General features: G+C 28.6%; 5 protein-coding genes across 9 annotated transcripts in view; 4 read left to right on the top strand and 1 right to left on the bottom strand.

Moving 5' to 3' along the window:
* The window catches only part of LOC145191085 (phenylalanine--tRNA ligase beta subunit-like), a 144,361-nt gene that overhangs the window by 116,289 nt on the left and 6,536 nt on the right, over nt 1–21,536 (bottom strand). The window lies entirely within an intron of this gene.
* On the top strand, nt 4,787–9,250 carry LOC145191567 (RNA-binding protein 42-like). The gene is made up of 5 exons (XM_090066925.1): nt 4,787–4,918; nt 7,599–7,873; nt 7,965–8,132; nt 8,523–8,717; nt 8,852–9,250. The coding sequence occupies exons 1-5, from the start codon at nt 4,875–4,877 to the stop codon at nt 8,962–8,964; spliced, it is 795 nt and encodes a 264-aa protein (XP_089923051.1). The 5' UTR covers nt 4,787–4,874; the 3' UTR covers nt 8,965–9,250.
* On the top strand, nt 10,710–14,734 carry LOC145191716 (lim and transglutaminase domain protein ltd-1-like). 5 transcript variants are annotated; one of them, XR_016444968.1, is made up of 5 exons: nt 10,710–10,853; nt 11,091–11,380; nt 11,926–12,128; nt 12,339–13,010; nt 14,460–14,734. XR_016444968.1 is itself a non-coding variant. In XM_090066694.1 (5 exons), exons 2-5 carry the CDS (start codon nt 11,099–11,101, stop codon nt 14,627–14,629), a joined length of 1,437 nt encoding a protein of 478 aa, XP_089922820.1. In that variant the 5' UTR covers nt 10,710–10,853; nt 11,091–11,098; the 3' UTR covers nt 14,630–14,734. The 5 variants fall into 5 exon arrangements, 4 of the variants coding, with proteins under 4 accessions (XP_089922820.1, XP_089922822.1, XP_089922821.1 ...); XM_090066694.1 differs by having other exon boundaries at nt 12,229–13,010; XM_090066696.1 differs by having other exon boundaries at nt 10,715–10,853; nt 11,091–11,328.
* Nucleotides 16,592–18,756, top strand: LOC145191312 (thioredoxin, mitochondrial-like). Its single transcript, XM_090066697.1, has 3 exons — nt 16,592–16,813; nt 16,983–17,106; nt 18,586–18,756. The coding sequence occupies exons 1-3, from the start codon at nt 16,653–16,655 to the stop codon at nt 18,697–18,699; spliced, it is 399 nt and encodes a 132-aa protein (XP_089922823.1). The 5' UTR covers nt 16,592–16,652; the 3' UTR covers nt 18,700–18,756.
* Nucleotides 19,993–21,536, top strand: part of LOC145190914 (leucine-rich repeat-containing protein 71-like) — a 15,103-nt gene continuing 13,559 nt past the window's right edge. Inside the window, exon 1 of the mRNA XM_090066693.1 lies at nt 19,993–21,295. Coding sequence (XP_089922819.1) covers nt 21,154–21,295 — 142 coding nt within the window. The 5' untranslated portion in view covers nt 19,993–21,153. The remainder of the gene's footprint in view (nt 21,296–21,536) is intronic.

The raw sequence follows: 21,536 nt of genomic DNA, 5'->3' as shown, positions 1-21,536 counted from the left end.
TTCATTTGCGCATTTGTATTTGTTTACTTATTGACAGCCTTCTACCCTCCCATACGGAGGAGCAAGAAGGCTACCAACGCTCTCACTCCTGGACTTAGATATGGTTTTTATTCAATCTAAACCCAAAGTATATTTTCTTTATAACTATGAATTTCATACATAAAAATAATATTATTTTAAATGAAATATTTTTTTCAATAAGAAAAAGAAAACATTCACAAGAACAAATGAATTAAGGCATAGAAACTTAATTTTAGCAATGTGCATTGTCGGTATTTCCCCACTAAATAATCCAATAAAATTAGAAGGTATATGATGCATATTTCCATTTGATGCCCCAGAATTCAGAATTTAACAACCTGAAAAAAAAAAGATTAAATATCGCTGTTTGCCTTAAGCTGTGGGCCGAAGGCATTTTCTCAATCAAATTAAACATTTTAAGAACGAGCTGAAATGATATAATCTGGATTGTCACAAAAATTGAGTAAAGTTGAAAAATCTTATTGACCAGTTATGAAACACTGTCAACGTTATTTGAATTAAAGTTTGGTTTCATTACGGTACTAGAAATATCATTCTCCAATATTTAAACAATCGGCATGAACAACTTGAAAATTTATCACGTGAAAGAAAGTGAACTATTGAGTAACTTGGCAACTCAGTTAGAATATTAAAAAACAAGTTATTTTGAAATTAGGAAATTCAAAGATACAAGTATTTTACTTTTTTATCTGGGTGGCGATATTTTCATTTATTCAAATGTAAAAACTGTAAATAGATTGTTCAAAGCGTAAATAAAGTCCGACGTTTAGACAAATATTCTTTTGAATGTAACCAATCATAAAAAAGTAAATGAAATAGAAAACCATTATCGTGTGATTTAAAAAAAAGTCAACTAAATGACAGGGTGTTTTATTGCATTTGTTAAAACCCCGTTATTAAATTTATTTAATTCATCATGTGCTTGAAGTCCTGTTGGCGTAAAAACAGTGACAATGTATACCAAAATTGGTGAACAGTCACATTTACATAAATCTTTCATAATCAAAAAGTTACTATATTACATTACGTTTACAGAACCACAATCTAAAATTATAGAAATAGAGAAGAAGAAAGAAAAAGAAGAAGAGACGAAGTTTATGTTAGCAACTAATGTATTGTTTTACGCTGGAAAAGAAATTACTAATTTAAAAGAAATAAGATATCGATCGTAAGAAAAGTGATGAAATCGTATGATAGAGATCGTAAGATGAGATCGTATGAGACTTTAATCCTTTAGAGCAAAGGTTAAAAAACCTCAAAAGTTTATCATAAAGATACCTTAAAAGAAAAAAAAAGTATTCTTCTTTTGAGGTATCTTTTTGACAATCGGTTGAATAGATTAAAAAAAAAAAAAAAAAAAAGATGAATAGACTCTCGGCGAAGATATCTTCAATTCCATAATGCGCTCTTTATCTTTATTGGTGTTTTATCTTGTACGACATTCTTGCAGCTAGGTAATGATTTTCAACTATAAAAATTTTGCTTAAAATTTTTTTTAATTATAGTACTGTTTGTAGTTTTACAAATAATGTACATACCTATGACAAGACGCCCTTTTTTGTTATTAAGGACGCCTCAAAAAGTTTAAAAATCGCATTTCTTCACCTATGCATTCTTACTATCATTATATGAAATGGTGAACGAAATGTGCTATGGCAATCGACACGGGAACTAATAACTAAATAGCGATATCAGTATTAGAAAAAACCTTTCGTTACACCGAAACTTTACTGCTTTCTCAATTATTGTAAATGAAATACTTTTAATGACTGATTTCTCTATTCCCAAATAGATCTTTGATAGCGCGTTGAAAGTATCCTTTTATTCTTAGGACGCTAAAAATTGTTGCTTCCTCGATCATGTAAAAGCTCAGAGATATGTTAAAAAAAAACAACAAAAAAACTCCACGTATTACTGAGCTTTTGCATGGTCGAGGAAGCGACAATTAAAAAAAAAAGAAAAAGACGTTAATAAACATTTATATATTATAATTAAAAGTAACAACAATTTTGTAATACTTAGCACGCCATAGTATATTAAGAGGTTGTTCGCAACCGAGTTTTTATTTTTGTCTCGACACTTGCACTATTTTATACCATTTCACCAAATTTGCATATTTTTCTGATATTCCATAGTATTTTTCAATTGTTTATACATTCTATGATGCTCAAAAAAATGTAATTTGTGCATCTTCCTCTCCTTAAATAGATAAAGAGACAATCTCTCTCTTTTTTAAATTTTTCTATAATATCTTTATTAACTTCAGCTCTTGTAATTTCAAAACTTCCTTTTAATTGGTTTGAGTGCTGTAAAATTGGAAAATAGATCGCAAGTACCTCTACCATCTGAACCTAAGTTCAATCATAAGTTTACTAAACTAGTTTACTAAAGAGGCCTTGTCACTTTGTTGTGCAAATAATAACTTTGGTTAAAGAAGCTATAGTCCATATATCAACTTCTATAAAAGCAGAGCCATTTGATTAATCGAAATGCTTATCACCATATTAATAAAGTGGTTTGTAAGAAAAAAGTTGACTGGATTGGCAACATTACTTATTGAGCTTATCTCACGAATGAGCAAGTTAATATGTTGTCATAGCAATTATAGATCCAGCATGATTGACCTACTGGTTTTTCTCTTGATTATGTGGTAGTTTGGATCTGTTAAATTATTGCAACAGAATACTGAAATAATACATCAAGTATATAAATCAATTTCTTTGGACCAAAAGATAAAATATTTTGCATAAAGGTTTGGTAGGAGATCAATAATGATTAAATGAAACAACATTCTCTTTTTGTTTGACTGATGAAATAATGCTTGCCTAAAGTGAGCATTACTTTAACAGTTGAACAAAAGTCATAAGCAGAGATATTTTACTATTTTTGAAAAGAAAAATGAAAAAAATGAAAAAAATAGAAATGAGTTAGAGTACCAAATATTTCATCAATGGTTTATTTATCAAAGATTATTTATAAATAAAAAATAAAAGCCAAACTTATTTCAAGAAAAAAAATAGTAAGAATTCACCAGCTAATAAAATATCCAATTTATGCAATCATGAAAAGCTATATTATATAACAGTATAGTAAAATAGATTTAACAGAATTAAATTTTCAAGTTTCCAACTTGCTTTTAATTTTTCAAAAAAAAAGTAATTTTACTATATGATATAAAAGTCAAGATGTTTCTTAATAAATATAAACTAAACCACTTAATAAGAATCTAAAAAACTATAAAATATATTCACTCTAAAACTCAACACAAGATGACTTTACTTAATCACTTATACTTTATAATATATTAGCTTAATCATAATATTCTTAACAGGAATTACAGTATTTTTAGTAAGTTTATTGAAGTAACTTCTACTTTAAATTTTCATGTACAATAAATAACTATGCAATGGACATAAAATGAGACAACATCTTTATATTAAGAATATATACATATATCTATACATAGTCTATTAGCTAATGCTATTAAAGACTCGTTTTTTGTAAGGGGTGATATTGGTTTAACATGGTTGATGGTTGTGTGGTGTAGAATGATGCACTTTTAGGTACTGCTAAACAGATATCATCAATCATCATAACCAATGTAAAAAGAATTTGCTTTTCTATCAAGAAAACTGAATCCAGTAAAAGAAAATGCAGGTGATTGGGGTGAAGATTTGGGACTTTCAGCGCTTAATGGTATCTCAACTTGCACTGATCCACTTCTTTGTCTTCCCTCTGCCGGATGTATTTCTGCTTGACTTTCACTAAAACTTCTTTGCCGTTTATTTTGAGTAGTGTCTTTCTGCGGACATAATATCGTAGATGATGAACTTTTGATAAGCTGAGGTTTTGTTTTCCATACTAACGATGGGTGTGAATTATTTAACATAATAGAATGACCTATGTGGCACTGATAAGGTTGATCAAAAATCACACATACAGGGCTTTTCACACAAACTATTATTAATTAAAGTAGTGGCCAAATATAAATTAATTGGAAGAGTTTCAGTGTTACCATCTGAACCCGTAATTAAGAACTGTTCCATTAACTGGATGACTTTTAATGTTGTACTGGCCATTTATAATCTTTTATCAATTTATAATCAATGAAAGAAAGTAGAATTACGATTGATGAGCATAAGCTTGTGAGTTTCATAATAGAAAGTCCTCGTTTTCATGAACTAAACATTGAAAATTGTTTCATAAAAATATTTTTTACTTTGACTGCAGAGTGATTTTATTCGTTTAAAAATTTACATTTTTTTTTTCTAAATTTGTTTTTTCCGTGCCGACATGGTGAACTTTCCTGGCTTTACTACCGGGGTTAAACATAAATAGATTTTATCAATGATGTTCAAAAAACCCTAGCGGTCAAAGTTTATAAGAGCATAATCTGTAGATAAAAAATATATCAAGCTATAGATTTGTATGTAGACTTGTATATAGATAAATATTTAGGTGATAATTTTTTCGCACACTGTACTTTTTAACTATTTGATATACTATTAAACTTTGATAGTTTCTTAAAAAACAATAGTTTCGGTTGGATCGACAGTTTCTTAAAAAAAAAAACACCAAGAATATTAGTTTACTTATCATTTATTATAGGCTTAAGAAATTTATTGTACATTTTCAAAAATATACCTGCAATCTAGAATATGCTGTAATTTAGACAAAAAAATCTTGATCTTTTTCTTGTGTACTTTTTTTTTTTTTTTTTTTTTTTTTTAGTATTTCATGTTTATTTATGCTCTTTATTTCTGTAAGGCTATTTCCTCATTTAGATCAATTTAGAATAATTAAATCATAAACTATAATAAAACAGTATTGAGATGGAAGATAAGCGAAAACGAGATTTAGAAGATGAAATGAGCAGGTATGATCGCATTGATAGCATTTTGAATATCAGAAAATGTCATTTTTGAATTTTATAGTTGTTATAAAATTTAGTTATCCATGACTCACACAATCTTTTGTATACAAGTTGTTAAGTGTTTTAAACTCTAATCTAGTGTAACTCTCATTTAAAATTCAAATCCATTTTTAATTTTCATTTCAGAATGTTTTTGACTTAATCTTAACATGGATAGATAAATGATATTTCTTTATATATGTTTGTCTGTATGTGTGTATGTGTGCGTGTGTGTATGTGTGTATATTTGTGCGTGTGTGTATGTATGTATATGTGCGTCTGTGTATGTATGCGTGTATGTGTGTATGTGTGCATGCATGTATATGTGTGTGCATGTATGTGTCCGTGCGTGTAGGTGTGCGTGCATGTGTGTTTGTGTGTGTGTGTGTGTGTGTGTGTGTGTGTGTGTGTGTGTGTGTGTGTGTGTGTGTGTGTGTGTGTGTGAGAAATGGAGTATGTAATCCTTAAGAAATGTAGTATGTAACCCTTTTCTAATATTCACATTTTTTTTATGCCCTGGTATACAGTGTCACACCAATTTAGTTTTAAGATAATGATTTTTTTAAGAATTAATTATTGTAATAACTGTTAATTAAAAAATCATAAAAGCTGGTAAAGCTTTGAATTTTAGTGGAATTTTTCATTTTCTTATAGCTATAGTTAAAGTAGTTTTTATTAGTAAAAATGAAAAGTAATACAACATTTCTTTACTATAGATGAAGAAGTTTCACAAAAATTCTCTTAAAAGATAACAAAATTAACAATGTCTTTCAGTATGTTTTTACCAATATTTGGACACAATACCACAGATAAGCTATAAAACAATATTTAAAATTGTGTTGCTTCACTAATAAAATATTTTTATATAGCAAACTTGGCCCACAATTTCTAGGTTAGTAACTATTGATCTAGAACATGACTTAATGTTTTCAGAAAGGTTCTTTTATAGTTTTTCAAGTTTGATTCTTGAAGAGTTAAAAAAATTTGAACAATTTGCAGATTTAATTTTTCAATAATTTATATATACTATGTTATGCTATTCTTTCCAGGTAAATTTTTTATTTAACAGGGCTCTAATTTTTAATGTTGATTTATAATTATCAATGAAGATTTTGTTATTAGATTCATCTAACTAATTCCAGAATAAAATAATGATTAAAGCATAAGTGCACAAATCTTTTATAGTAGAAAGTAGCTATTCAGAAAATCTATGATCTTGTGATCCAGTTCTAGGTGTACCTTCTCACAAGGTTGCAACAAACATCTAGTTCTAATCCAGTATTCTATTTTTGTAAATATTCTCTTCCATTACATATTGGCTCAATGGTATGGCACTGATAAAGAAATTTGAGAAATCAGTTTGTGCTATTTATGAATGAATGTGTTATATACTCTTTTGATCAGAATTTATTTGTGGTATTTTTGTTATTCTTTTTTATGGGTTGAGTTCTCCAGTTTTAGTAATATTGACACTGTAATTAAGCTCTTACTTAACTTCCAGCTTTATCCTGATGACCAATTAGTTCATAAGACTTTTAAGATTTTGAGCTGGCCAGCATAGTATTCAACTTTGTCTATTCCAGGAAATTTTTGTTTTATAGGATATACATTCTCTTTGTAATTCATAAACAAACTTAGCATTGTGCTCAATATCATCTGGCATAAATTAAAATTCTATTTCAAAAATTTCATTAAAATGTTGAATTGTTTTATTTTTTTTGTTTGCTACATAATGAGCTGTGCTTAAATTGATTATTTATTTAGTTGTATAGAATTATTGAATTACACTGAGTCCTGTTGACCCAAAACATGAACACATTTATTTTTCATGGGTTCTAAATAGATCTTCATAAAAAACCAAGTCAACAGAATTTAATACATGCTTTTTGATTATTAATCTTTTCTTCAGACAGCAATAGCTTTTTTGTGTCACTCTTTCTGAAGGAAAGGCTCCAACTTTCTCTGATTATTTATTGCTTAACTTCTTCTAGATGGGCAATATATATAATTTATATTTTATATAAAATGATTACCCCAAATCATAAATAGTTTTTTTGAAACTCTCTGAAGTTAGTTTAAATTTTTATTTTGAAAAATCTTTTTTACAAAATGTAATTCTTACTTTTCTCTGGTAGCATTACTGCCATTGGTACCATTTTAGAAAAATAATTTAACATTTCAAGCTCTTTCTATTGATATGCTATGTTTGTTCATTTTAAAAACAATTATAAATATATAAGAAAAGTTTAACTTTTATGTTAACTAATAATACAGCAACAATAGCTAAAAATTAAAAATGACATTAACAATTTAAGTGTTGTTAATTCACAAAATAAAAATGTTTTGTATTAAGAACCTAGTTCAAACTTGTTTTTTCAAAAAAGCATTTATATTTTAGACAATGAAATATCTTAGTAATAGTATATATTTTTCTTCAGTTTTGAAATGGTTTTTCAAAAGAGCATACATAATTTTACCTGTCTTTAAACATTTAAGAATTAAACATTCTCATAAGTTTTTGAGAAATCAAAATGTCTTTATGCTTTATTAGCAATTTAAACCCAGCTTTCTTTTAATCTGGAGTAAATATTTCAAAGTTTACAAGTTACAATTAATCTAAAAGTTTTATTGTTATTTTGTCAAGGTTTGAATCTGAGATATCTGGAAATCTACCACCTCCACCTAAAATTCCTATGCTTCGTCCACCAACATCAACACCAAGTTCTCAACCATCAAGTTTTAGTTTGCCTGCAAAACCTCCAAATCCACCACCTCGAGTGCCAACATTTCCTAGTTCCTTACCTACTCACATGTTTCCTGGTCTGCCATCAATTGATGGACTTCCTCCTCCAGCAATTTTGCCACCTCATTTAATGGTTCCTCCTATGATGCCCCCACATATGATGATGTCTCATAATGGTGGGTTGTCTTGATAATTAGTTTTCTCAAAATCCTTTATCAAAAAAGAAATGTTACTAATTAATTGCTAATCTGTTGTTAATTTTTTTAGGACCTCCTGGACTTTTACCACCGAGTATGATGATGCAAAACTTTGACATGTCAAAAGATCATCGTGATGGAAATTCTTCAAAGCTAAAAAAGGATAAGAAAAAAACTGTTGTTCGTGTAGCAGGTGGTACAGTGTGGGAAGATAGTACTTTACTTGATTGGGATCCAAGTGAGTTTGTTTTCTCTAATCCATTTTTTATTTTGTGTCATTTTAAGAGACGCTTAATAAGTTAGGAATACACAAAAATTTACAAAAATCGTCCCTTTGTTTCACCAATTATCATTATTTGCAACATTTTCATAGTTTCATTTTTTGCTGTTGCAATTTGCAATTGTTATTTTCTGTAAGTTTCAAGGAAGTCATATTTAGCTTTATCGCTGAAAAGATTGCTACTGATAGCCATGGATATTTTGTAAGTTTTGTTATGTTAAAGTAAAGTTAAGCTCAGTCCATTCGCCTGTTAATGCGGTTTTACATATCCGAAGCAAGGTTATTTGTTCTAGAGTTATTTTAAAATTCTTGTAACATCGAAAAATTGCACACGACGAATGTTTTTAGACGATTTTCGTATATTCGTGGGCGACCTCGGCAACGAAGTCTCCGATGATGCTTTACTTCGCGCGTTCTCCAAATATCCATCTCTACTACGTGCGAAGATTGTAAGGGATAAAAAGACAAAGAAAACAAAGGGCTACGGCTTTGTTAGCTTTAAAGATCCACAAGATTATTTAAAAGCAATGAGAGAAATGAATGGTAACGTGCTTTTATTTAACAGTTGAAACATATATTATGTTGTTAAATTCTTAAGCATGTTATCTTGGTTTTGAAAAGATAAATTAGTTAAATGTACTTTGCGAACCTTCTCTTTTAAAACATTCTATGTTCAGGAAAATATGTTGGTAATCGGCCAATCAAGTTAAGAAAGAGTACGTGGAAAGAACGAAATATAGGTCAAGCAAGAAAAAAAGAAAAAGAAAAAAAAAAGTTAGGCATTCGTTAATTGAATTTTATCGCCGCCGAGTAACGTTTATACTTGGTAGAGTGCGAATGCTTTACAAGTAAAAGTCACGTTCTGGAATGCTAATGAGTTCAGCGCTAAGAAGATTTAAGAATATTACAAATTTAGTACTCTAATGTACTGTGAGCTTTTATTTACTCCGGCTAACTCACTATCTTTGGGTCGATGAATCTCTTGTGATCAAAGTTTTATCAAACTAATACAATATATCGTTTGTATTTGAATTGATTTCATGTTGAACATCTGAAGTTATCTTGACTATTTCTTATTTTCTCGTTTTTACTTTGAAGTTTTTTGTTCGCTATTTTTATCTTTGTCCTAAAAAGTAAAGAATAATGATATAACAATGTTTAACATGCTTTGATTTCGAAACTATGAAAGTTGCCGTTATATTGCGGGCATATAATTGTAAAAAAAAAAGAAATGAAAAACTTAAAACTAAAAATAACACTAGTCAACACAATTTTTGCTGACTTAGATTTTGTGGTTTTTTACTAAATTTGATACACTGATTTTGTATTAAGTATTATGAATTATGCTTCGTCTTTGATAGCAAACTGTCAGTTAAGATTCATTAAAAGAATGTTGCTGTTTTTTTTTCAACACACAGGAGATTAGGTATATTTAATTCTTTTCAAATTTGGGAACGCTGGGCATTAGCCATATCTCGTTTAAATACAAATCAGTACATACTTATTCTTTGTTGATTCAAGTTTCAAGAGTAAAAAATTTCCTACGGAGATGCCGATTTGGTATCAGTATCTTAGGACGGTTATCGCAAAGAATGACCGATCCAGTGACTACACGATACTTTCCGTACCGAGACTCTGGTGCTTATATTCCACTATCACACACATTTCTTTTATAATTAACTAATTGACCACTGAACTTCGCTGGTGAGCTGATTTTAAGGGGGATAAAGTAACAGGCGCAAACAAAAACTTCTAGTAAAGCAGCCAAAAAAGCAGAAAAATGCTCATAGGCCGCCGCCTCTTCGGTAGGAGCACGCAGCTCCCTGACACTTACTCTTACTCACTGCACAGTTAACACAACCCAACTAACCACAACCTAACAAAGCAAGCTCAACTACAAAAGAACAACGGATTTCTGAAATATGTAGCAACAGGTTGGGCAAATATGGGCAAATATTAAAATGCCCATAGATAAAAAAGCTTAATGTGATTTCATACTATTGCCCCCAAATTACCTAAAAACAGTTGTTAAATCCAAATCACTGGCCAACAAAAAAAAAGGTCTTTTTTGTTGGCCAGTGTAATTCTTAAATAGTGAGTATCTTAATTTTTATCCTGTAAACTTAATTTCATTTTTGCAGTAGAAAACTTATGTTTTCCCATTACAAAGTTTTTTCCTGCTCTGTGAAAGCTTAGAAACCACTGAACTTATAAAAATGTTTACTTTGTTGCTAGCGAATAAATTGGAACGTATCGATTTTTAAATGTATCGCACAAGTAGAAGTGAGAAAATTTATCTTCGCCCAAAATAAATTTTCTCAATTCGTCCGAAGTAAACTTTCTCACTTCTACTTTTGACAATACACTCTATTTGTTACAGTTTTACTTTTTTAAAACTACCGTTACATAATTTGAAAGACATAAATTTGCTTTAAAACAAAAAGATAATCAAAATCGAATAAGTGGTTCTCAGAATATTTCAAAAATCGCTTGGGTCATTATCCTTCCGGACGGTCTTAATATTTACTTGCAAAACAGACAGGTAAACCTGTATTCAAAAGGTCTCAGCAATCCGAAATATCCATGGGACATTCTTGATAGGCACTTGGATCTCAAATAGATCCAACTGTTTGTTTAAACAATCAGTTTAAGTTTGTTTGATATGGCGCTGTTGTTATTGTACGTATATTTAAAGTTAATATGCTTTCTGGAATCACGTGTATTTTATTCACAAGTATACAATACAATATATATATATATATATATATATATATATATATATATATATATATATATATATATATATATATATATATATATATATATATATATATATATATATAAATGTATGTATATACATACATATCATATTTATTAGTTTAAATAATTACAAAATTTGTATAAATATCTATTCAGAGGTAGACATGGGTTGTGGTACATCAAAAGTTGGAAATGACTTTTCTATTTCTCAAAATCAGTTAGTTTCTACAATAGATGCTGAGAAAGATTTTAAAGAAAATACTTTTTGCTACAATCCAAAACTCAAGCCATCAGTATCATCAGAGAGTTTGGAAGTTATAATGCTGAGTGATAATCTCTGCCATCAAATGTCCAAAAATTCAACTAGTGATAGATTTTTGCAAAAGAAAAAAATGTTAGTACCAACATCTGATTTCTATAGGTTGGCAGATGAGAGAGCTTTAAATGTATATATTTTTAAAATGTTTTCAAATATACATATATATACACAAACATACATACACACATACACACATACACACATACACACATACACAGATACACACATACACACATACACACATACACACATACACACATACACACATACACACATACACACATACACACATACACACATACACACATACATACATACATACATACATACATACATACATTCATACATGCATACATACATACATACATACATACATACATACATACATACATACATACATACATACATACATACATACATACATACATACATACATACATACATACATACATATGTATATACATATGCATGCATGCATGCATACATGCATACGTATATACATTCAATTTTTTTCTTTTTTTTAATCTATTTTTGACTTGAAAACAAACTTACAAAACCTACTTGAATACTTACAAAACATAAGAAGCTCTATTGATATGTTGAATGGAGTTGTAAAATTTAAAATATTAATGTTATTTGCTTATCAGTTATTGTCAATAAATTTTTTTTTAGGTTCCTATTATTTTTTGTCAAACAAAAGAGCAATTGGTTAATTACTTGATTGAGCCATTTATCGAATCACTGATTCTTCAGTTACGTGTTGTGTGGAGATGGGTGGCTGATAACATTAACAATATTGCAGGCAGTGCTTCAGATCCATCCTTTAAAAGTATACAGCTCAGCCGTTTTGCTGCTCTTTTAACTGAATATACAGAGTAAGAAATTACTTATTATACATAGTTTGTTTAGTTTAATGTATTTCTAAATTAGGAGGGTATAAGTATTATTTTTATCTATTTAATAATGGCTGTTTAGAGGGCTAGGGTTAAAGATAAAGAGTGTTTCTGGATGGGTCAAATTCAACAATAGTGTTGTTGCTTCAATTAATAATGATGTGTATCATGTATGGAATGCTGTCTATTTAGATCATACTTGGTGGTTAATGGATCTAGCATGGGCTTCAGGTTATTTTAATGATAAAATGGATTTTATTAAAAGTTACAATGACCACTACTTCTTTACTGATCCTGAAGAATTTATATATGATCACTATCCACAAGATTGTACTTGGCAGTTACTCAATGAACCCATATCAAGGCAAACTTTTAAAAATTTACCATTTTATGCAAGGAACTTTTTTGGTTTTCAAATGAAATCATTGACTCACTTACATGGTGTAATTAATTGTGACGAGTCTGCAAAGTTGCATTTAAAATTCAAAATTGCTACTAACAGTTTTATTGATTGTTTTGGTATTTTATGTGATATGGAAAACAATAAAGATATAAATAGAGGAATACGTGTGTATGTTACAGAAAAGTTGCTCCATTTATTTGTTACAGTTCCTTATCAAGGAAAATTTATTTTAAAGTTGTTCACAAACACTTCAAAGAATCAAAGTAGTTTGACATGCTTTCTTCTATGTGCCTACATCATCATTTGTAAACAATACTTTAAATCTGTTTTTCCTAAACAATTTAAGCAATTTCATACAGGATACTGCTTATATAGCCCATTGCAGGGGGAATTAATAATTGGAAAAAACTATAAATTTAAAATTGCGTTACCTGGAGCAATTGAGATGGTTGTTTGTCTTGGTAAGTTGTCACAAAAATTTTTTACACAGATGTTTTTTTTTTTTAATTTAATGAAACCTTTTAAGCTCTTATTTTTAACATAATTACAGATAGAGCACAAATTTTAGGATTGTTTTTAAATCACATGAACACTTCTGCAGCTTCTTCAATTCATTTAAACAACTCAAAAAATTCAAAAAAGACTTTTTTTTTTTCATCAACAGAAGAAGAAAAATGGTTGTTTTTTTTTTCAAAAAACCGAACTTTTTAACAACATAAGTGTATAAGCAAATGTTAAAAAATATACTTTTATAAATATACAATCTTTTTTTATCCTGCTAAATAGTGACTATTATTTCATTTAAACTCTCATTAAATTTTTTGATGATTTCATTGACACTGAATAGAACAAATGCTTTGTTACCATTTATACTGTTGCTGTTGAAATTGCATATGCAGATTTTTTTCTGTTGCTAAGTCTGGGTACTTTTTTCTTGTTTGAGTTCATTAAAGATGTTTTTGAACTATTAGAACATTCTTATGAGTATATGATATTTATAAGTATATATCTTATAAGTATATATGATATTTCTTGATAATACTGATCTATTGTTTGATTAAGTGCAACAGATGGAGAAGAGTTTGCATTAATAGTTGCAGTGCAAATGTTAATACTAAAGTATAAAAAAGTTCAGCCTCTTTTTGCTTTTCTATCTCCATTTCTTTTTCAAAAGCTTAAGTCGATTCTTGATCTTCACATATATATGCTAATTCAAGTAAACCAAACCCCCAGTTTCTGATTATCAATTTTATCAGTTATCTCAAAACAATTAGTACCAGTTACATGTTTGCTAATATTCAGTAACATTTTAAGATCACAATTTTCTGAAGCGTTCACATAGTATTGCGTTTCAGATTTTTTTTACTTTATACAAACATTAATTGCACCCCTTAATATAATAGATTCTTCACCAGCTTTTGATGAACCGCCGGCAACACATAAAAAAATAGTATACATAAATTCTGTAATCAGTGGAAGCTGTTCTCCTAGAACGAAAATAAGATTTTCTGTCCTTTCAAGTTTAAATTTATATCTAATACTTGCTGAAATACCATAAACTTTTCCAAAAATATGCCTCAAAAATCGTCATTCATTTATAATGTTGAGATGCTAAAAAAACACAAACCTATTTCTAAAATAGGGTTTTCCTCTTCCTTTCCTATCAGCTGCGTCCACGGTTCCCTCTTCCTTCCAATCAGTTGCGTTAATGTCCATACGTGCTTATAAATTTTGCAGAACTGTAAGTTGCTATGAAAGGTCTGTTTTTTGTTTTAAAATTAATTTGAATTTAAAATTTTACAAAGCAATCGTGAATCAAAGACACATGGAAACAACGGAAATGCTTTGTTTAACAAAATAACTGATAATTATGAGATAATTTATTATTATTATTATTTTTTTTCTACAAGGTGGGACAAACGCCAGCTGCATTCCGCTTGCTTTAAATAAAGACTACACGTGGGAGGGAGATGTGTTTATAACAGACGGTTCCGAACGGCTAACAGTGGTTGCAAAATTTCCTCAAAAACGAGAGACATTTTCGAGTGTTCTAGAATATCAAGTTACATTTTTGCAATAAAACTTCGCTTAAATAAAAAAAACAAAAACAAAAACACTTGTTTAAGATAAAATTTTATGAAGGAAATTAAAAAATGATTTTTAGAATAAATTTTAATTTACTTAACTCCTTAGTATTAAGTTAAAAAAACTTATTAAGGAAATTAAGTTTAACTTTAATTAAATTAAAAAAAATTAAATTAACTTGTTCAGTTTACTAATTATTTAAGAAAAAAAAATTCAATAATATATCTGTAAAAATATTAAATTGATCTTACAAAACCAGAAAAAATTTAATGAAAAATATTGAAAAGTTTAAAACAGAAGATAATATAGGCGTTTCTCATTAAACAAAACACGTTCAGCTGACATTGAAAACTACATTCATACTGGTTACACCACGTCTAAAGGCTAAAAATTGATCAATTAAGCTTGATATAAATAAAACTTAAGAAAAGTGAGATGTTTTGCCTCAAATTGTTATTTCGATATTGTTTTATATTATTTTTCTTTTAGACTTTTTCCTGGATTTATGCACAACTTTTATTACTTATTGGACATGCATCCGATTTTTTTAAAACTCTTTACTATGAATTTTTTTGGTTCACTAATGTAATGCATAGTAGTGAAAGATTATTCATAAGGAGTAAAGAAATTTAGTTCACACCGTTTCCCGTTTGTGACAAATAGTTTTAAAGCCACTAAGCCTCGAAACGCTTCTTTGTCAAACTCTTAATGTAAAGTAAGGTGAGGTGGATCCTTTCTGTTCGCAGTAGCTTAAAAAGAATATTTTATTCTAAACGTCATAAAAGTTTATAGTAATTGTAAAGGGACTGTTACTATACAGTTCAGATGTACCTAACAACCGAAATGTAAAATCAATATCACCTCAAAATCTGTGTATGGCAAATTACTCCGATCAATAAATTTGCAAATAATGCCATTCACCGGCCACCTAAAGAGTTATTAAACTGGTTCAATGTATGACTATACTGGCTCACTGTGTTGCCAGGATCGCCTTTTTTTGGAAAAAATTAAATTTCAACGAATCTTTGCCAAAGTTGTACACTGAAACCTCGAATTGATTTAAGGTGGTGTTATTAAAGCACGAATAGGATCAAATCGGATCGAGTTTATGCGAACCTTTTGTGCTATGCTAAGCTCATGTATAATTTACTGACAAATGATAGATGCACCTTTTATTCTAAACATTTTAAGACTTTTTTAAAAAGATTTTGTAGTCAGTATCAAAAACTAAAGAAAGTCGTAAAACACCTCTAAAATTTATCTGAAAATCTTAGCACGTTCTTAAAAAAAAGAAGAGACACAACTAATATGATCCAACTAATTAAAAAAACTATAAACAATTTTATAGAAATTGATAATACCTGTAAAAAGAAAACAAGTTAAGTAGGTAATAAATTAGCTAAGAAACCAAAGTAATCTGAAAACGATAATTCAGAAATATTCTTTGATCATCTATTATGTTCATGAAAGCGTTACTATGTTTTCACTTGTCCCTTGATTTTCTTTCTTATTTTTTTTTCTTTAGCTCAATTTTCAAATTTATAAAACAGTATCTTTCTGTTTTAGTTAATGTAAGATGTAATGCTTCATGAGCATACAATTTAGGGTAGAGTGAGTGTATTGCTTTTGTTGGAAATTGAACTAGGATAAATAAATATTAATACCACATACATTGACAGTTGTAAAAACAATGAAAAAAGTTTAGTGTTAGCATACTGAACAACTAGAAACAAAAAAGAATATACAGCACTAGTATTATTTTTAATAGTAACAGTAATTACAATTAAAACAAGAATATCAGCTGCAGTACTTATCTTTAATGCATGACCTACATTTTTTTATTGTATAGTTAAATTCAATTGTGTATGTATTGTGTGATAAAATTGTACTTATATAATTAAATAATACTTTTAATGCTAATAACATGTATACAGAAATACATATATAAAGCTGTAAAATAAACACAAACTATCCATATATCATAACATTCCTCTTTAGAAATTATCATATTTTAAAAAATGGCAATGACACTATCAGCCCTCCGTCGAAACCTTACTATGAGTTATAAACATGCCTTAATTTTACAAAGATTGCTCTCTTTTGATATAAAGACACCTGCAGATTTCCATGAGAAAGTAATCAATTCGAAAGTACCTGTTATAGTTGACTTCCATGCTAGGTTAAAGTTATTAAACATCATTTTTCACTTCTTTAATTATCTTAATATGTTGCTTATTTTTAATGTATTCAATTTTAGTCTTATTTACATAAATATCTGTACATTATATAAATATCTGAATGTAAGAATCTCCTTTTTTGTTTAAATGGTTTGTTTGTTTTTCTTACAGCTGGTGTGGACCTTGCAAACAGCTTGCACCAGCACTTACAGCAGTTGTGGATAGTTTTGAGGGAAAAGTGAATCTGGCCAAAGTTGATGTTGATACTCATGAAGATTTGGCAATGGAATATGGGGTAATAGTACATATTGAGTAAAATAAATGTTTAATACTACATTTTTGTTTTATTACTTTTTAAATTTATTATACAAAGATTTAATTAAAACTTACACTTTAATGTTTACTTAAATTCTAAATTGGTTTATCAAAACTATTTTTCTTTTGTCAATTTATTTCTAGGAATATTTTTTATTAACTACCACTAAAATATATATTTTTAAAAATGAAAACTATATTGATATGTGATGAAATACTCTAGATACTGATTTTTCTTTTTATTCAAATTCTAGCACAAGTGCTACATGTTTGTAGGTGTTTAGAATTATTTTTGAGTCATTTGTATTTAAGTATGAATTCATTTGCATCTAAAAGGAAAGTTTTTTGTATTAAAAATAATTCTATAAATTGTAGGGTACGGAACACTAATACTGCCTTATGTTAGTAAAATTCAAACTGCAGGGTAGATATCAAGTGCTAGTTTGTGAAGTAAATCAGTTAGTAGAAGAGTCAGTTGGTGCAGTAGATGTGCAAATTTGCTCAATTGGCAGTGAGCAGTAGGTACTTAATAGATTTAATAGATCACTATTTTACAATGTGAACAATTGCTAACATGTATTGACAAATGAATAAGTTTTTTTCCGGTGATAAAATTTAATAAACTAAAATCTCAATACAGAAGTTAGTTTGTTAAGTTTCATTATTACTCTTTTATTACTTTTTCTGTTTATGATAATCACTGCTGTGTATTAATGTTTCCTTAACAGACATCAGTTAACAAAAATGGATTACATTTATTTGCTGATTATTAGAAAAAATTATGTGAAAAGACTCTTCATGGTTTTACACCATATATTTTGATCATATTAACTCATAAATAGATGTCGTAAATAGTAGAGTATATGATATACAAAACATTTTGGCGACTGATAGCAGTGAAGCCAACTTAGTATATTTATGCAATAAATATACAATTTTGTTAGGTTTTTTTACAATTATAATGTTTTAGGTTAGTAATCTTTACTCACTATGCATTTTTAATGCATAAATAAGCATAAATAAAATGATTTAGCAGTTATTAATTATGAATTACATAAGTGTTTAGAATCTACAACCTTTTGTAACAATACAGCCAATTGCACATCTGCTATGCATTGTAAATCTGCTGCACATTATCTACCATGCAATATGTAATTTACTTGTGCATAGAACCCAGTTGGTGTTTTATACACAAGTAGTTTCACATAGCTATTTCACCAAGTATAAAAACCAACTGGGTTTTATACTTAATGAGCTAGAATATCTACAACACCTACTGACTTTTCTACTGCAATATCTAGAATGCTGTGTATTAATCATGACTTATTTACTAAACTAAAATACTTTTCGATTTTTACCAACTCAAGTATCAGGGTTCCATAAAAATGTATATTCATTTTTATGGAACCCAAATAAAAAATTGTCATTATTAACTTAATTCAAATTACGCATTTTTCAGGTTACGTCAGTTCCTGCTGTATTTGCAATCAAAAATGGCGAAGTTATTGACCAGTTCATGGGGTACAAAAATAAAGAATATCTGCAGCTATTTGCAAAAAAACTTATAGAGTAAATTGTGCTTCTCATAAATCTACAATCTCATTAATAATAAAATCTTTTAAAATAAAAATTGTTTTTTTTCGCAGATTTATTTTCTTGTTCAATTTTTTGCATTCTCTTTAAGTTTGATCTTTTAACTTGTTCGAACAATCTTTGAATTATAAATAAAATTTAAATCTGGGGAGGAAGGGAGGTCACGAAAATGTTATAATATTTAATATTAGTTTTTTATTCTCAAATCGATTTCTTTGGCGATCCCCAAATATTTGTCCGCGACCCCCAATTTGCGCACCACTGTGGTAGTGCAACAAGCATAACCTAAAGTTTGACGTTTGGGGACTTTCCACATCATTAACATCTGTTGCACTAAATAAACTAAACCCTAATTTAATAACAAACTTATCTCAGCTGTCGCAAAAGAATGGTCTCACGTTATGACTTGGTTATCCCAACTGGTTTATCTTCGAGGTTGTTACTCAATTCTGAAGCTATATGAGATAAAACACATAAAACGATTAAGAGCGGTATGTAATGAAAATGACCTTATTCTCAAAGTATAAAAGATACCTAAACTGAATCCGTTGTCTCATTCAACGTGATAACAGCTTAGTGTTACTTCTTCATTCAACTCGAACTACTTTCTGAGATTTTAAGCATATTTAAAATCCAAGATATTATTGTTATCGATATCTGCATAACAGTTTGCGTAGAAAAAATTTATTAATCCAGTGCATTCGCAGCAAAAATCTTCAAATAAGTGTTCACAATGATAGATTTTTCAATAAGTTTAATTTTTTGCTCCAGTAATTAAATAGTGCTTTTTTCATCATTAAAATAGACGAGCTTTTTATCAAAACTTTTCTTTTGAAATTTTTCATTTGCGGAAATTGTTTCTTCATTGTTCACAAAAGCTTGTACACTCGAAGGCGAAGGAATTCGTTAATAAAGTTTAAGAAATATTACAAATCGATAAGAAATTTTTTGAAAAAACGAAGTAATTGTACATCAATTTTAAATTTAAGTATTTTATTACCTGTGATTGATACCTGTCTCAAAATAAGTATCAACCTGTATTGAAACCGAACTTCAGATTTAAATTTTGAATTGACCTTTCAAAATCTACGCTTACATTCCTACCTTATTTGATTTGTTTCACGTCGCGCAAGTTTTGCATCTGTAATGTAAAGCAAGCTTAAAGCGGTTGGTTAATTCCCAGATTTGTGAGTAAACATGAAAAACTCATCTCCATGGTTTTCACTTTCAGGCAATGACCTTTAACTCATTAAAAAGATGACCGCCTAAAAACGATCAATCGCTAAAACGTTTTGTATATCATGTACTATTTATGACTTTATCTTGAAATTTTACATCAGTAACAAAATAATCTCAAAAATAAAAGATGTAGAACCATAAATTTATATGAATAAATTCAAAATCTAACCAAGAAAAAATTTATTGGAAGATAGGTTGCCTATTTTTTAAATAGTTAAGTTTATTTGAGAACTAATGTCATAGTTAATTTAAAGAATGGATAGATTGGCAATTTTTAAAACAAAATATTGATAATGATGAATTGTTTGCAGAACAACTACTACTAATATATAATGTTAAAGATTTTTATCGAATATATTTTGTTCGTTCAATATTTGATGCTTAGATTTATTGTATGATTTTTCTCATCCAGTAGAGTTACTTATGATTGAATTAAAAATTATCGAGAGTTTTCTCTGTTCAAAAAGAAAAGTTTAGTATGGATGATGAAATAAATTGTTAAGTCTTGAAAAAAAAAAAAAAAAAAAAAAAAAGAATAAGAAGACATGTTAAGTCTTGACCTTAAGAAGAACAGGAAGAAGAAAAAACAAAGCCTAATTGGTTTAGTTTTATATTCAGGAAAACCAATAACTAAAAAAAATAGTTTCATAATATAGTCCATTTAGATATTATTTCTTAATGCTGGGTTACAATTGAATAAACAGTGCAGCAGAGACACTTTAGGCATTAAAAGCATCTGTGAAATCTTACTTGAAGAGAAGTAATCAACACATTCCTAATTTATTGATTGTGATTGAGCAAATAAACTGAGTTGTTCCAAATGATGCAGCAGAAAATGGATTAAAAATGAATTAAGCTATATTTGTAATACTGTAGAATCTTACATAAAAAGCAAAAAGGCTGTTTAAAATTACAGTACCAAATACTGAAAAAATAAAAAAGCAACATACATTTTGATAAATGGAAAATAAATATGAAATTTCAGGAACAAAATTTTTTGAGCTTGTCCTCAATTTTAAGTGAATTTTGAATAAAATTGAATGCAAAAACAATACTTGGCATTAATCTAAGTCTATGAAATATATAATATTAAAATACTACATTACATTGCAGTTAAATAGCTTTCATAGGGCTTAGATAAACACTTAGTTACATTTTAAATCAATCCTTTAGCTTTAGGAAAATATCTTAGAAAATGGCAAAAAAAAATCAAAATCCAGATAAATCAGGAAAAGTTGCAGCTCCAGCAAACTCAACATCATCTGTACGGCCACCAGTAGTAGAGCAAAAGGTTTATGATAAAATTCTTACAAGTGATGAAAAAAAAGAACTGCTTGGTTGGTCATTTACTAATAGTTTTATCTTTTTTGTGTCTCATATATTAAATGTATAAAATTACTTAGTATTTTTTTAGATATGCAAAACTTTTAAAAGTAGCACACAAGAAAAAAGTTACTCTAAAGTAGAGTGTGGTTTAAATTTTGAAGGATACATTCCTTTAAAATTTACCCATTACTAATTTATACATTTATACAAAATTTATGCATTCCTTCAAAATTTTTGAAGGAATTTTGTACT

Source organism: Hydra viridissima, unplaced genomic scaffold, assembly GCF_058129835.1.
Source record: "Hydra viridissima isolate aposymbiotic clone 2 unplaced genomic scaffold, HvirCarnegie_v1 scaffold_11, whole genome shotgun sequence".
Classification (NCBI taxonomy): Eukaryota; Metazoa; Cnidaria; class Hydrozoa; order Anthoathecata; family Hydridae; genus Hydra; species Hydra viridissima.
The sequence above is the reverse complement of the archived record's forward strand: the minus strand, read 5'-3'. Positions and strand labels throughout refer to the sequence as shown.